This window comes from Coptis chinensis, chromosome 6 (genome assembly GCF_015680905.1).
Source record: "Coptis chinensis isolate HL-2020 chromosome 6, ASM1568090v1, whole genome shotgun sequence".
Taxonomy (NCBI): Eukaryota; Viridiplantae; Streptophyta; class Magnoliopsida; order Ranunculales; family Ranunculaceae; genus Coptis; species Coptis chinensis.
The window spans coordinates 66,154,343-66,170,449 of record NC_141461.1 but is presented as its reverse complement, the minus strand read 5'-3'; the positions used below and the strand labels follow the sequence as shown (position 1 = coordinate 66,170,449).

At 36.1% G+C, this 16,107-nt stretch overlaps 1 protein-coding gene and 1 long non-coding RNA gene across 2 annotated transcripts; both read right to left on the bottom strand.

Annotated features, from left to right (window-relative positions):
* Positions 1 to 4,818: 4,818 nt before the first annotated feature.
* On the bottom strand, positions 4,819 to 7,860 carry LOC147494012 (uncharacterized). The gene is made up of 4 exons (XR_015198899.1): positions 7,718 to 7,860; positions 7,284 to 7,338; positions 6,383 to 6,453; positions 4,819 to 5,213 (listed from the first exon to the last, which is right to left on the bottom strand). It is a non-coding gene; the product is annotated as an uncharacterized LOC147494012 (long non-coding RNA).
* Positions 7,861 to 9,838: 1,978 nt separating this feature from the next.
* Positions 9,839 to 10,894, bottom strand: LOC147494011 (uncharacterized). Its single transcript, XM_086568014.1, has one exon. The coding sequence runs from the start codon at positions 10,892 to 10,894 to the stop codon at positions 9,839 to 9,841; it is 1,056 nt and encodes a 351-aa protein (XP_086424140.1).
* Between the last annotated feature and the right edge of the window lie 5,213 nt (positions 10,895 to 16,107).

Genomic DNA, 16,107 nt, shown 5'->3' with positions numbered 1-16,107 from the left:
TGAGAAGATGAGAAGGAAAATACGTTTTTACCCCCACTTGATTGGTTAGAATTTGGTTTGTTAGATCATGAGATCTTGAGGTGGATCCGACGGTTCAAGAGAAGAGTGAGATAAGAGTGTCACTATAAGAGTGGCACCATAGACAAACCGATATATATATATATATATATATATAGCCGGCTACGTTGACATACTATTCTAACATACTATCTTGACAAACTCAGTCAACCGTCAAATCTTGCATAATCTAACGTCCAGATTTATGTCTCTAATTAAAAAACCTAACAACTAAAAAAAGGGCAAAACTGACATTTAAATTTTTTCACTAAAATAAAAGTCTTTTTCTTCATTCACGTTTCAAAAAACTATATGGTTCTTCTTCTTCTTCTTCTTCATTCACGTTGCTTCCATTGCTCAAAAGAATTATATTCGAGAAAATTAAAATAAAAGCATCAAGTAGAGCATGGTATTATGAGTTAATGGCCAATCCTATTTTGATTAAGCATCGTATAAAATATTCGTTGAACAAAATTTAAAATTTGCTTCTCTGTATGCCAAGTGTGAACAAGATATGAGGTTATGTCATTAGTACAAACGCATGATACAAATGACAAGTGCTTATCAATACAAGAAAGTGAAAACGCAGACAACTCAAGAGCATATGAAAGTTAACAACCCAGCTCTTTCTTTAATTCAAATTCAGAAGGTATATTAATTTAAGGAGCTCTAATTGGTAACATGTAAATCTGAACTACCATGGATTAGGCTCTTTTCTGTGTTTGGATTGTTGTTGAGAGCTCTTTCATGTTGCACTCATGTGAACTGACAATTTATCGACAGTAACAACACCACCAACTTGCAGACTTGCAATCCTATAAAGACAACAGATCAATCCAATTTTCTTATTTAAGTTGGCCAGAAATTAAGAGCTGCTTCCAAAAATTATTCTTTTTTAATCATCGACTAGTGTATCCATCCTCAACTTCCAAATTTAAGAGTGTGTGGATTTTCCTCAATATCAAACAAGAATAATCAAAGGTATGTATTTTAATTAATACTACTTATAAGTGGAGTAGTATCAAAATTCCAAATTTCTTTTCAAATATTTCTAAGTATTAATTGATACTATTTGTAAGTGGAGTAGTATCGAAATTCCAAATTTCTTTTCAAATATTTCTAAGTATCAATTGATACTACTTTTAAGGGGAGTAGTATCGAAATTCCAAATTTCTTCTCAAATATTTCTAAGTACCAATTGATACTACTTTTAAGTGGAGTAGTATCGAAATTCCAAAACAATTTTCAAATATTTCTAAGTATCAATTGATACCACTTTTAAGGGGAGTAGTATTGAAATTCCAAATTTCTAAGTATCAATTGATACTACTTTTAAGAGGAGTAGTATCGAAATTCCAAATTTCTTCTCAAATATTTCTAAGTATCAATTGATACTACTTTTAAGTGGAGTAGTATTGAAATTCCAAAAAAATATTCAAATATTTCTAAGTATCAATTGATACTACTTTTAAGTAGAGTAGTATCGAAATTCCAAATTTCTTTTCAAATATTTATAAGTATCAAAAGCTACTCACAAATATATTTTAAATATAAATAAAGGACAATGAGCAAAGAAATATATTTCCTAATTCAAAGGAAATTTAAGAAAATGTTGCAAAATAGACAAGCCACGGTATCAATATGACAATTTGTAACAAGTCATAAAGGGAAAATTAGCTCTGACATGAGTCATTGGTTTGGTTTGGATCACTGGATTTGGCTTCAAGAGTCAAATCAATATCAGCAAGCATATTGACTCCCTTTAGAGAGGCAGGATCAAGAAGTGAGATTGGGTAGTCGCGATATCAGCTGGATTAATTTCTATAGCTTCATCATCACTAGCTTCCTTATCAGTCTCAACAGCTACTTTATCAATCTCGACCACCTCTTTTTCAATTTCAATGGCAGCCTCATAAATAATTACATTCTCATCACCAGTATTAAGGTTATACTGATCAATAAGATGTTGAAGAAGATAAGGCCTGAAACTCTTCATGGTGGTGACACAATACTCCACTTGTTCATCAGCTTCAGCCAGCTCAGCATCGGTCTGGGTTATCTAGGCTATGAGCTCGGTTTTTTCTTTCTCATATTTCGCTTCTATCTGTTCATACAAACTTTTCATTTGGTTCACCAACTTGGTATTCTCCTCAACAAATTTTTTCAGATCATCAATAGTAGCCTTTCTAGATCTTTCTGAATAACCAAGTTTTGTAATCGCGAGTGCATGGTTTTTCATTTCTTCATCAAGGGTTTTCTGGAGAGTATCTTTCTCTTTAATTAATTGTTCATTTTCTTTCTTAAAGTAACTGAATTTTTCCATGTCGACCTCGAATTGGCTAACAGCAGCGGCTTTCATCTGAGTTTAAAATTACAGAAATGGGTATATAGAGGTAAGCGATAAGAAATAAGAGGTAAGACATGAGCATATACCTTCTCAAATGAAGTACACATGATACTGAAGTGGTCACAAGATGTCAAGCAAGCCATTGCTGATTTATCTCGAGGAAGAATAGTGTCCAAGAAAAGTGCTTCACTGAGTCCAGGTAGCGGGTTCTCAGCAAAAACGGAAGTAGAAACATGAACATGATTACCATTAGACAATAGCAATGCATGTACAAACTTTGCAAAAGAAGAGGAAGAGGCTTGAGATATCGAAGGAGCAAACGGTCAAGAATGTGATGCTGGAACAGGGGCAGCTGGTGGAACAGTAGTAGCTGGAACAGTGGCAGTAGTATTGGGCACCTCGTTAAGAGAAGGGTGTTATCTTTTCTTTTGATTCACAGCAATGTCGGTATGAACCTCTTTGGCTGGAGTAGGAGCTTGAGATGAGCTACCTCCAGTTGATTTTTTGGTGGACAAAAAACCGCTAACTACATTACTTTTTCCACGAGGGATTCGAGATGCCATATCTGTGTATAATAAGTAGTGGTGATCAAACACATCGTGCAAAAGTGAATAATTATAGAAGTCTGGAACTTCTTGTTTGATTTTGGGAAAAAGATCTCTAGTCATAATTAAGCCACTATTTACATAATCAAAATAACATTGAGGAATGTTACGAGGTAATTCAAAAGAACCAAAATTTTGTCTAAACATTTTTTCAGAATAACAAGGTAGTAATGAACCTTGGACAATTTGGGAAGGTGAGGGATCTTGACCTCGAGTTTTATCTGTTTTAAGCATGCTGCCTTTTAAAGTATAGAGAGGAGGAAGATAGTTGGTAGCATCATGAAGGGTGACAGTAGGGATGGGATTTCCATATTTATCAGCACCAATTCTGGCATTTAATTTTTCGTCAGTGCCTTTTAGGGTGGAGCTCCACTACTCTACTAGAATTTTCGCGACTTTTCGAAGTGGCAGGTCTCAACACTGAAACAATGGCACAAGTATAGGCCAATCAGATAAAATGTTTGAGATGGAATGCCGAAAAAATTGTTTGATTTTGTCAAGATAGTCATAATAGGTAACGTACCTCCGAGATTAAACACATGATGCACCAAAGTAGGAACGACTGACCAAAAATGATGATAGGATAGAGAGGCCATCTACTATCGCTGTCTCGGTTCACTCTTATGATACCTTATCAGTTACTCCGTTTCTTGGGATAAAAGTAGCCACTAGGCTCCGGTGGACCAATGTTAGGTTTTTCAATACGTTCAATGAAAGTATAATGGTTGAGAATATCGACAAGCCTGATTTTTTGGGATCTCCACATATTGGGATCAAGATGTGAATTGTAAAAATTACAAATATACATCACTCTCCAGAAATTACCCATGCCTTAGCCGGGAGAGATGTTTAAGTGGTTCAGCACCTCGCAATCGAGATCACTGAACGGAAGTCGTAGACTAGCAGCTAGCTGTCCGACGGTAATGATAATGGAGTGTGCATCACCACTCTGACATATGGTACCTTTCCTAGCTCCAGCATAGTGTCGGAGGGTGACATTGTCTGGTATCAGGTATGCAGCTCGCACTAATTCTAGATTTGGTATTTTGGGAAAATAGGGGTTTAGACCTCGGCTCCATATACTGGTATCTTCAGTAATTTCACGCTCCGATTATGAGGTCATGGTCTCGAGAGGGTGGCATGGCAAGCCTTCTGCAATATAAGAAGGCTCCCAGGGTTGTTCATTTTGAACACATCTTTGGGATGTCGATGCTGATGCGGATGAGGTAACTCGAACATCAGACTCAGTGTCTTCACTAGACATATTGGTATCACTAGAAACAACAAATTTATTATTAAAATCATATCCTCTATCGACACTACTATCACTATACTCAATACAATTATATATTATATTATTTATTACGCACATCTCAAAATTTCCACTATACCATAATAGGCTATTACTAACAGTCAAAAACCGTTACAAAAAATATTTGTAACACTTTTTATTCGTAACAGTTTGGGCGTAGGTAATCTGTTACAAATATTTGTAACGGTTTAAAAGCGTTACAAAACATTATTTTGCTAACAGTTTTTTCCGTAACTGAAAATATTTGCTAACGGTTTTCTTTGCTCAATTGTATTACTATTCAGTAACAGTTTTATAAAGTTAGTAACGCTTTTTTTGTGTTACTCCTTTCTAACATTAGTAACGGTTTTATAAAATTAGTAACACTTTTTTGTGTTACTCTTTTCTAACATCAGTAACGGTTTTATAAAGTTAGTAACGCTTTTTTTGTGTTACTGATTTATAAAATTTGTAACGGTTAATTTTCTTTTGGTAACGGTTTTGCTGCTTCGCAAGTGTTACTCATTGCAAAGCTTACTTACGGTTTTTCACCATTACAAAACTATTTCATATGTAAAAAATTAATTTCCCCAAAACCACTCTTTTTGGGAGACTACTGAACCTGCATAAAGATGCCCCCACTTATTCGGTATTCTACAATCGTCCATAACATAAACAAGAAATTAATCTCACAAATACATCCAATCACATAAACTTTTATTAAAATAACATCACCAAAACATCTTTCATAAATAGGACTTGCCATGAATGAAATACACATTATTTTCCAAATCAATGGGACTTGTCTTTAAATTCAAACTCTCACGTCATTTGTATAGAACTAGCACCTTCAGTAGTTGCAAGCATCAGGGGATGATTTTGGAATGGTATCATCAGAAAAGTCCCTTTCATCCTATACACCAATAGAAATATATAAAATATAAGTCAGGCAGTAGAAAACAAATATGTATAGATATATACTTATATCCTATTCTTAAGTAGTAGCTCATTATACTCAAACTACAAAATTCAGAAAAGAGAATATGGTAGCAAGCTAGTAGCAATAGAAGCATAGTATAGACATGAAAGTTTATGTAATGCCCCAAAACCCTATAACCTTGTAAGACACCTTGACTAAAGACATAAAAATTTCGACAAAGTCTCATCTGTATTTTCAACATTTCATATACATAAATCCTGTCATAACCTGAAAATCAAATAATATATTGATTCGTAGAACTAGCTACTCAAATATATATTGATTCGTAGAACCAGCTACTTAACCATCTCGACCAATGCCAGTTAAGTCAAATAACCAATCCTCGAATCAAAAGGACACTATAAATTATATACACTAGTATACTACATTCCAATGGGGGCATAAGCGGAATGGGGAAGATTTTTTTTGGGGGGGGGGATATGAAATGTCCATCTTACTTAGGTTTCAACAATTTTTATGCTTTCATACATAGCTTTACTGGATGACCATTCCTTTCCCAGCCTTTTTTCCATTCATTTGCCTTGGCATCTCCTAGCTCAGTTAAAGTAACATATTCATACCTAACAATTTTCCACACGCCACCAGTTTCATTGTCACAGTACATTTGTCGAGAATTTAAAAGAAAGAACCTATCTTAATAATTCCTAGCAAACCATATTACGTCAATGGAACACCTAGCATTTTGGAAGAAATATAATACTGTGACAACATGGACAGGGACAAGGAGAAAAAAAAAATATGAAAGGATTGTGTTTTTGCAATTAAAGATGAATGTAATTGAGTTGATAACGAATTGGAAGAGAAGTAGGCTATAATAGCTACAGGGTAAGGTGAACACCACTATCTGATGAAGTTGGACCACTTCAGATAAATGAAGTTGCAGAATGACAAAAAAACATAAGCCAAAATCCATTTTTATGACATTCATATAAATCAGCTAGGTAGTTCTGAAGCAGACGAGAATATTCTCCCCATAACTAAGTATTTAATTAATTAAGCTCGCGGCAAGCCAGTACTAGGCTTGTAAATTTGAAACAATTTCTATATGTTATAACACAATGTAAGTAACTTATTCTATTTACCTTGAGTCTTCTGCTGGATCCAGCACTAGTGAGATCTACCAAAGCCACCAAACAAATTTGACAAGGAAATACTAAAGAAAAATACAAACACTCGAGTTCAGTCATGACAATGACGACAAGATAATATTTGTCCAAATAATGACATGTAAGAAAAGATCTCTCAAAGTCAGTTTTAACACCATCGATTAGTTTACTTACCACAATAATTTTACTTGGAAAAAACCCATAGAGATATACTAACGATAATAACATATAAACAGATAATAACCACAAAAATGCATTTCCACAAACAATCCAGAGACTCAAAATAAGAGTTCAAACTGCATAGTATTCATATATTGGTATCCCATCTGCTTATATCTAAACAAAATAAGTGCTTCTAAATACTCATTCTCAACACAACTCGCAATCATAATCGCCCATGAGATAGAATCCTTAACAATCATTTTATCAAAGAGTTCTCGTGCCGAATCCAGACTACCACAAGAAACATACATGAATAATAACCTGTTGGCTAATAGTAAAGTCATCCCATGACCACTTTTGGTCATGTGAGTGTGAACTTGTACACCAGTTTCAGCGTCACGTATATGGGTGCATTCTTTTATAAGATAAGCATACACACCATGTGGTATAGATAGTTTTAGGACGTCCATAAAGCGTAAAATGTCTGCGGCTGAAGTCACCGCCATGTCGTGGATAATATAATAGAGCATACCCATTACATATCTGATTAAAGCAACAAACTGAAATAGAGAACTAACAACTCCCAAAAACAATTAATTTTGATGTCTGATTGTTATGTAAAAGTAAATATCATAAGCCCTAAAATCATATCCCTTGTAGAGAAGATAGTAGTTTCGCTCAAAGAACACGCACAAATGAAAATAAAAAATCGTACCTTTTGCAGCAACTCAAATCGAACTTGGACTGAAACAAACTGAGCAAATCCCTCACTGAAGAATTAATCCAAAGAGAGAGAGAGAGAGAGAAGTTAATTAATCCAACTGAAAAATTACCAAACCCTATGTAATTAAAAGGAAGAGGAAGGGGAAGGCATACAAGCGGTGGCAGGAAACAACTCAAGAATGAAACAGATTTGAGACAAATAAGACATTAGAAGCAAATGATGTGTACATCACATGTAATTAATCCTCTAATAAGACAAATGATGTGTACATCACATGTAATTTTGTGCAACTATAATACATTAGAAGCAATTACTATCACCAACCACATTCTGCCAACTACCCTATAGACCGCTCATTCCAATTTTGTCGACTATAGACTATTAGAAGATTTTTAAATGCAACAAAGAGATGTTATATGAAATACCTTAAGCTTAGGCACAGGTCCAATGAGATCATTAGAAGACAAATCCCTAAAATGTGAAACGCAATACAACAACACCCATTAGACAAAACCATGACATATATGGCTTGGCAACATGCCCATGCTGAAAAAAAATACCCTCGCAAAGGTCATGGTGACGGTGTTCGAAGTGGTGGGTTTTGTCTTAAGAGCATATGTTCTTGATGTCGAAGCTAGAATCGTTTCGTGACGGTTCACCTAAAATTAACACAATCTTTTGCCCTAGCCAGACTGAAAAAGATAAAGGCATAGAATTCAAAATTTTAACTATCATAGTATCGAAAATTTCAAAAGGCTCGAGTTCTAACCCTTACCTTAACCCTAGCAGTTTTTAATGTAAAAAGAAGAGGAACAGATGCAATTTTGGAGATGAACAGATAGAGTGAAAAGTAAATTATAATAGTAAATGGATATATTAAAGTGTTATTTTAACTAACCTGTCAAGTTTGCATGAAATTTTCGGGCACTTTAAGATCTGTTGAAGAAGACAACAAGTAAATACAAACCAAAGCTTTCTCTCTCTTAAATTATTGGCAAACTCAAACATCCAAGCCCCACCGCCATTAACAAATCTGAGAAAGTATATTCTCAATAACCGCAACCCAGGGCCGGCTCTGAGGTTTGGGTGGCCCTAGGCGAGCTCCTAAAAATGGGCCCTTTGTCTTAGGAAAAAAAAAGTACGCACACACACACGCATTTTTTTTTTAAATTACTAGGACTGTGCCTACAGCCCGCGAGGCGTCGACGTGCCTGCGGCGCTATCTCGACGCTTGATGTGCCTTACGGTCGGTCTACGATATACAGATATAATAAATATAAAAATGACAAAAACAAATAACATAAGTAGGGGTGATCCATATATAGCTCCAATTAATATTATGCCCTCTCTATCTCTCGTACAAGTTCTAGCTAATGTAAGAATGGTTCCAGATACACACCTGGGGAGGAATGCCAAGTTCCAAGAATAGAGGACCCAATATGAATCCACCACCAAGACCAAGGACTCCAAGGAGCCCGCCAACCACACCAACTAGTATACCACAAGCGTTGTATAAAATCAGCTGATGCACTTTCCAGTTTGTGTTTGTGTCTCCCTTGGATGCAATTACCGCCTTTCCATTATACAAGCTAATTGCCTGATACAAAGTAACTCCCACAGCAACAGGAATCTGCAAGCCATTGTGGAAACAACTTAGACTACTAGTTCAAATAGTATTAACGGGAAATGCTTTATGATAAAACAGTGATCCTTTGGTTCCACATTACCCTCCAGCAGCCTTCTCTTTCCATTAATAATGTAAACCATCATAAAAGAAATGGGGGAAAAAAAACTGTCAGGAGCATTTTCGTCCGAATAAAGCTATAAATAGCTGCATTAAGTTCAAAATCCAATAGGCAATGGTTCATTACCTGCATAGGCGCATAGCTCTCCCCTGTTAAGAACATGATAAGAATTGAAGCACCAATCTGAGCAGTTGAATACCTTCACCTAAAATTTACCCGTCTCGAAGTTTTCACTGCAAAATCAGTAATTACATTTGTATAATCCAACTTCTCTACCAACTCCTTTTCAATGGATAACATACCCAATCCATTTAGTCTTTCTTGCGACATGCTTGACCAAAGGTATGACTTGATTAGATTCAACTTAGAAAACCTTCTCTTAGCAGAGGCAACTGTAACTGGTACAGTCAACAAAATTCTATAAGCAACCCATGCATTTGGAAAACAACTAGCCCTCGAGTTCAAATGAGTTAGCACATCAATTGCCTTCTTTGTGTCCTCTGGTAAGACTTCTCTCAAGATTTGCAATTCCAAAAGTAACTCTGTCCCATCAATATCAGAGATGCCATCATGTTTCATTAACTCCGCAAGATTGCCACAAGAAGCCATTAAGCTATTCCTATCCATAGACTTTAACTTCTCCAAATTAAACAAAAACCCAAAAAATTTCTCATATACTTGAAATTGTTCAAACCTACTCTTAAGTGAAGAAAGAGCTTGGTCTATAGTGTAAATGAAGTAGTTGACTCTAAAGGATTCTTCAGCTGATTGTGGAACCTCTTCATCGACATTCTCATCAAATTATCTCTTTCTTCGAATAATACGTTTTTCACGGAAAATAGGTTCAATTTCCATACTAATTGCAACTTCTTTAGCTTCTATCATGGCTTCTTCAAATCCAGTTTCTCGATACTTTTCAAAAAAAGAAATGACCCTTTTCAACTCACTAATAGCAACATCTATATGCATATCTTCTGCTTGCATCAATTTACTAACAGAGTTAACACCACTCAATATAGTGTGCCAAACAATCATGCCGACCAAGAACTCAAAATTCTCAATTTCATGTACGGCTAGAGACTCGGCTTCACTCTTTGTCTTTGGATCATCACTAGTGTCAGCCAAGTGAATTAAAGCGTCTCTTATCTCTTGAGCTTGACTTCTAATAGCTTTAACATTGTCCACGCGACTTTCCCAACGTGTTGGCGATAATGTCTTTAGAGTAAGATTCGGAGCTTTTTTCACATGGTCTTTGAAAACTTGCCAACGCTTCGTAGAAGAAGAAAACAGTGTATAAACACGTTGCACCACTCCAAAAAATGATACTGCTTTGGAACAAGAATTGGCCATATCACACAATGCAAGATTAAGGCTATGGCAATAGCATGGGGTATAGAAAGCTCTAGGATTTATTTCGAGTAATCTTTTCTGTACACCTTTGTGTTTGCCTTTCATATTAGATCCATTGTCATACCCTTGTCCTCTTACATCACCAATATCTAGTTGAAGAGTACTCAATACACCTTTCAACACATTAAAGAGTCCCAAACCCGATGTGTCGTCTACCTTCATAAATTCTAGAAAGAACTCTTCTATCTTAATAGGATTCGTCGAAACATCTACACATCGTATTACAAGCGACATATGTTCTTCATGGCTTACATCTGGAGTGCAATCAAGAATAACTGAAAAGAACTTTGCTTCTCGGATTTTCTGAAGAATCACATTTTTAACCTCAGATGCTAACATTTGAATTAGTTCATTCTGAATGTTATGACCAAGGTAATGGTAATGAACTTCAGACTTCATAATACGCCGCATGTGCTCTGCCAATATTGGATCAAACTCCGCAATCATTTCAATCATACTCAAAAAGATACCATTGTTTTCTTCATAAATCTTCTCATTGTCCCCACAAAATGCCAAATTATTTTTAGCTAAAGTTTTAACGACAGCAAGTATCCTCAGTAAAAGTTGTCTCCAATGTTCTTTATCTTTACTAATTTGGTCTTGAACACTCTTATCAATTGTTTCATTCCTTTCCAATCTTTTTTTCAATTCACACCAGCTATTCAAGATTCTTTTGTGCCATCACTTTTCTCATGATCTTTAAGCTTCTGACCAATGTTGTGCCATGTATAACATCCTTCACTATCTAGTTGAGAAGTCTTTCCATTTTGCTTGAACAACTTGCAAAAAAAACAAAAGGATAAACTACTGTTTTCACCCTTGTACTTTGGGTCAACTAACGTTCTCCCCCTCGTACAAAATTAAGAGCTTAAAAAACATTGTACTTTCAAGTCAATAACAGTCTCACCCTTCTCATTGACTCCGGCCCAATTCAAGCAGTCTGAAACACACGTGTGCGTGACGTGTTGCCACATAAAATCACATGTGGTCATAACTGATGACTCAACATAAAATCACACGTGAATACTTCAATTCGCGCGAATTAGTTTATTCCTTCGTTCCCCAATCCTGAAACCCTAAATCCCCAATTTGAAACATTAAATCCCCAATTTGATTTGATCTCCAAAACTCAAACTAAATATCGGAATTAAAAAGCGAACTGAAGACAACCCTAAACCCCAAAGTAAGTTTTGTTTTTCAACAATTAAAAATTTCTATTATCGGTGAAGATAAAAAAAAAATTGGATTGTTTTGTTTGCTTTTCTAACTTTCTGATTATTTATTTGACTGTAGTGGACAAATTTCTCTTGGAATTATACCATGGAGGGCACTTCAAGACATACCCTACTTTGAGTTATGAAGGGGGTGTTGCTGACTATATTTATGATGTTGATCCTAGTAAGTTGTCTTTTAGTACTTTGAGGGGTATTGTTGCAAACCAGCTGAGACACAACAACAATTGCAGGTTGCATTATAAGATTCCTGGCATGAGGTTGATTAATGGACTTGTGTTAATTACTGACGATGGCAGCATTAGTACAATGTTAGAAGAAATTGGGGTATTTGGTTGTATTGAGGTGTATGTGGATGAGTCTAGAAGTGCTACTGATGGGTTTGTAATAGCAAATGAGGAAGATGGGTCAAAAGTCGAGTCAGAACCTGCAAGTGTGGATCATATGTCATCAGATGAAGAACTATTAGAAGTTAGGATGAGGATGTTAAAGAATAAATCTAGGAAGAGTAATGCAAACCCTTGTATTCCTATTACCTCTTTTCCTGAAGTGGTTGATGACAATGTAGAGGAGTTGCATATGGTGACTGTAGATGAAAGTGATAGTGAATATGATAGGTTGGATGAATATGATAGTCCTGTGTTAGGTGATGATGGTGAGCTTGTAAGAGGTACGTCCAAGTTTCCAATATGGGATCCTAAACAAGACATTACAACCTTGGAACCAGTTATGGGTTTGAGGTTTGCTAACTCTAAACAATTAAAATCTTTTGTAAGGAGTTATGCTATTGTTAATGGTCACCCAATTACTTTTTCCAAAAATGAAAGTGGTAGGGTGCTTGCTATATGTGATGATGGTGCTTGTACATGGAGGCTTTTTGCTAGTTGGATGGGGTCTGAAAAAAGTTTTCAAATTAAATCCTATATTAGTGAGCATAAATGTTTAAGAGTTTATGAGAACAAAATGGTTAATGAAAAATGGCTTGCTGAAAGATATCATGATAGGATTATTAGTCAACCAGATTGGAAGTTAGAAGATTTTAGGTTTGATGTGTTGAAGTCTTATGGAGTTGAAGTCATAGAAATGATGTGTTACAGGGCTAAGCAGAGAGTCTTGTATAATGTGGATTCAACATTAACAGATGAATATGCCAAGTTATGGAATTATGCTGGTGAGGTTAGAAGAGCAAACCCAGGAAGTACTATCAACATTCAAACTCATAGGTATGCTCCTGTAGCACAACCTAATCCTGAACAACCAAATGTAAACCAAATGAATCCACAACAGCCTCTACACTTTCAAAGGTTGTATGTGTGTTTTGAAGCTTTGAAAACTGGTTGGAGAGAAGGATGTAGACCAGTTTTAGGATTAGATGGTTTTTTTTTTTGAAAGGTTATGTTAAGGGCATGTTGTTGACAGCAGTGGGGAGGGATGGGAACAACCAGATGTTTCCAGTTGCATGGGCTCAGGTAGAAAGTGAAAACAAGGATTCATGGATGTGGTTTCTGAATCTTTTACTTGATGATGTTGGTATCATAGATGGGGAGGGTTGGACAATAATATCTGACCAACAAAAGGGTCTTGTGGAAGCTATTAGTTTGATGTTGCCATTGGCCGAGCATAGATGTTGTAGTAGGCATGTTTATGCAAATTTCAGGAAAAGGCATAGTGGGGCTGAGCTTAAAACATTGTTTTGGATGGCATGCAAGTGTGGAACACCTCAAGAATTTTTCCTTGTCATGGATCAAATTAAGAAGATATCTGATGACGCATATGATTATCTACATAATGAGCAGAATCCGAAGAAATGGGCAAGGGCTTTTTACTCTACTAATTCTTATTGTGAAGCTGTAGAGAATAATGTGTGTGAATGTTTTAATGGACAAATAATTGATGGTAGAAAGATGCCTATTATAGGTATGTTTGAGTGGATAAGACATTACATGATCAAAACTATGAACAAGAGGAGAACGGCAATGAGTAAGTGGACTGGGAAATTGTGTCCAAGGCTAAAAAAGAAATTGGAAGAGAATAAGAAAAGTTATAGGTATTGGGCTGCACAATATATGGGTGCTGGGGAGTATGAGGTAAGAAATGGGAAATCAAGTGATGCTGATACCTTCTTTGTAGACACAAACAAAAGGACTTGCTCATGTAGAATGTGGGATCTCAGTGGCATACCTTGCTGCCATGCAATAGCAGCCATTCATCATATGAAAGCTGACCCTGATGATTTTGTATCTACTTGCTATCTAGTTGAGACCAACAAGAAAGCATACCAATACTTCTTGAAACCTATGAATGGGCAGAAATTATGGAAAAAACAACCTAGTGAAATTTTCTTACCCCCAATAGCTAGAAAGATGGCTGGCAGGCCAAAAAAAAAAGAGGAGAATATCTGCAACTAAGTCACCAAAGAAAAGTCATCAAATAAGTAGAAAAGGAAGACAAATGACGTGTACAAGGTGCAAGGCAGTGGGTCACAACAAGAAGACTTGTACATTTGTTGAAGAACAAGGCAATGGCGGTATTGATACTTCAAAGAAGACTGTAAGTATTGATTTATATCTCTGTAAACTCTCTGTAAACTCTCTGTCCTTTCTTTGTTCTGTGAGGAGTATTGCTGCGTGCTGAAATGTTCGAAAAATACTCTCTGTAACTTTTTTCTTTTCAATGGGCTTTTTTAAAGTTGCTTAGAAAGTTATTGTTTTTACTATTAATGATTGTTGTAATACTGAAGAAGAGATTAAGAAGCTTATTTGTTGTTTGAAGGGTATGAGTATTTGGGTTTTAGACTTAGTTTTCCTTTTTATTGCACTCTTTTGATGGCATTAGCTAAGTTGAAGAACATGGGTTCTTTTGTGTCTTTTGTTCTTACACCTGACACTCACGACTCATCTAATTTTCTATTTCTCTTGATCTCTTGAAAGGGTAAGAGGAAGTCCAAGGACAAGGAACCAGCAACTACGGCAACTACGGCCAATGTTGATGTGCATGACAATGGTGCCAATGACACTACTATAACTGACATTGCTGTGAGAATTTATTCATTTATTTTCAAATTTATATAGTGTGATATTAATTCTATTAGTTCATCATATTAATTCTATTAGTTCAATTTTGTAACAGAGGAAACCACCATCAAGGGTGAGAGATAAACCATATGAGAAAGCACCAGCTGGATTTGGGGTGTTCACATTTCCTAGTGGGAACACATGGACAAAGGTAAATGTTTATGCATATATTAGTTTATGGATCCTTAGTTTATTAGATTTTTTTGTTTATGCATTTTTAAATTGTTAATGGTTATGAATTTGAAGCTTCCCGGTCAAAAGAGAGGGAGATGGGCTAGGCCTAACAAGAGGCCAGTCACAGACCCATTTGCAAACAATGAAGCTGCTGCAACAGCTAGTGTACCACTTAATACCAGGCCAAGTGAAACTCCTCTTCCAAGAAATGAAGCTGCTGCAAGAGCACCTCCAAGAAGTGCACCTACTCAAACATCCACATAGGCATCCACTCATTCAACAACTACAACAAATGAAGCTCCATCCCAAGCTAGAAGATCAACTCATTCACCAGTTACAAGGTCACAAGCTCAAGGTAAATACCGGTCACCGCCATAAGATCACAAGCTCAAGGTAGCAATGGTCACCGTTACAAGATCACAAGCTAGAAGCAGCAACACTTCAGGTGGGAGAGCTAGAGGACTAGGTTTTTTGTTGGGAATGTAGGTCCCATGCAACTATATTGTTGCCAAAGGATTTTGTCTATGCCAGTACTTTTCTATTGTCTATGCAAGTACTTGGATGCCTTGTTATTTTTTGTCTATGTCAGGTTGTGTTTGTAAGACTATTGCAAGTATTGTTATTGAGTTTACTGCTATGACAAGAGCATTATGTGCGTCTGGAAAATGTTGTATGAGTGCCGAGTTTACTGCTATGACCAAAATGGAGATTCTTTTCAAGAATTTTTGGGATGCATCTTGTTAGAACTTAGAACTCAAGGGATTAGATCTTGTTAGGTGCGACTGACAGAGTGCATTAATCTGCAAAATGTGCGTCTGACAAAGTGCATTAATAGGTGCGTATGACAGAGTTATAAATAGGTGCATCTCAGTATTAGTAACTTATGTTCTGACAGAGTTATAACAGGTGCGCCTCAGTATTAGTAACTTATGTTCTGACAGAGTTATAACAGGTGCGTCTCAGTTTCGCAACCAAGAAACTGAGACAAGCATTTTCAGTTGATTTCAACTAAGAACTGAAATAAAAAACCAACATAAAACCTACTCGCTTTTCCTTGCATAACATACACAAATGTGAGTACATTGTCTACGACATCATCTCTACTCGATTTGCTTATCGAAAAAAAAAACATCATCTCTACTCTGAAAAAGGAAATCAGTACTAGTACAAGAATTGTCAT

What these genes read in the sequence shown, in the direction of transcription:
- LOC147494011 (XM_086568014.1), bottom strand. Translation starts at nt 10,894, where the DNA reads ATGATTGCGGAGTTTGATCCAATATTGGCAGAGCACATGCGGCGTATT.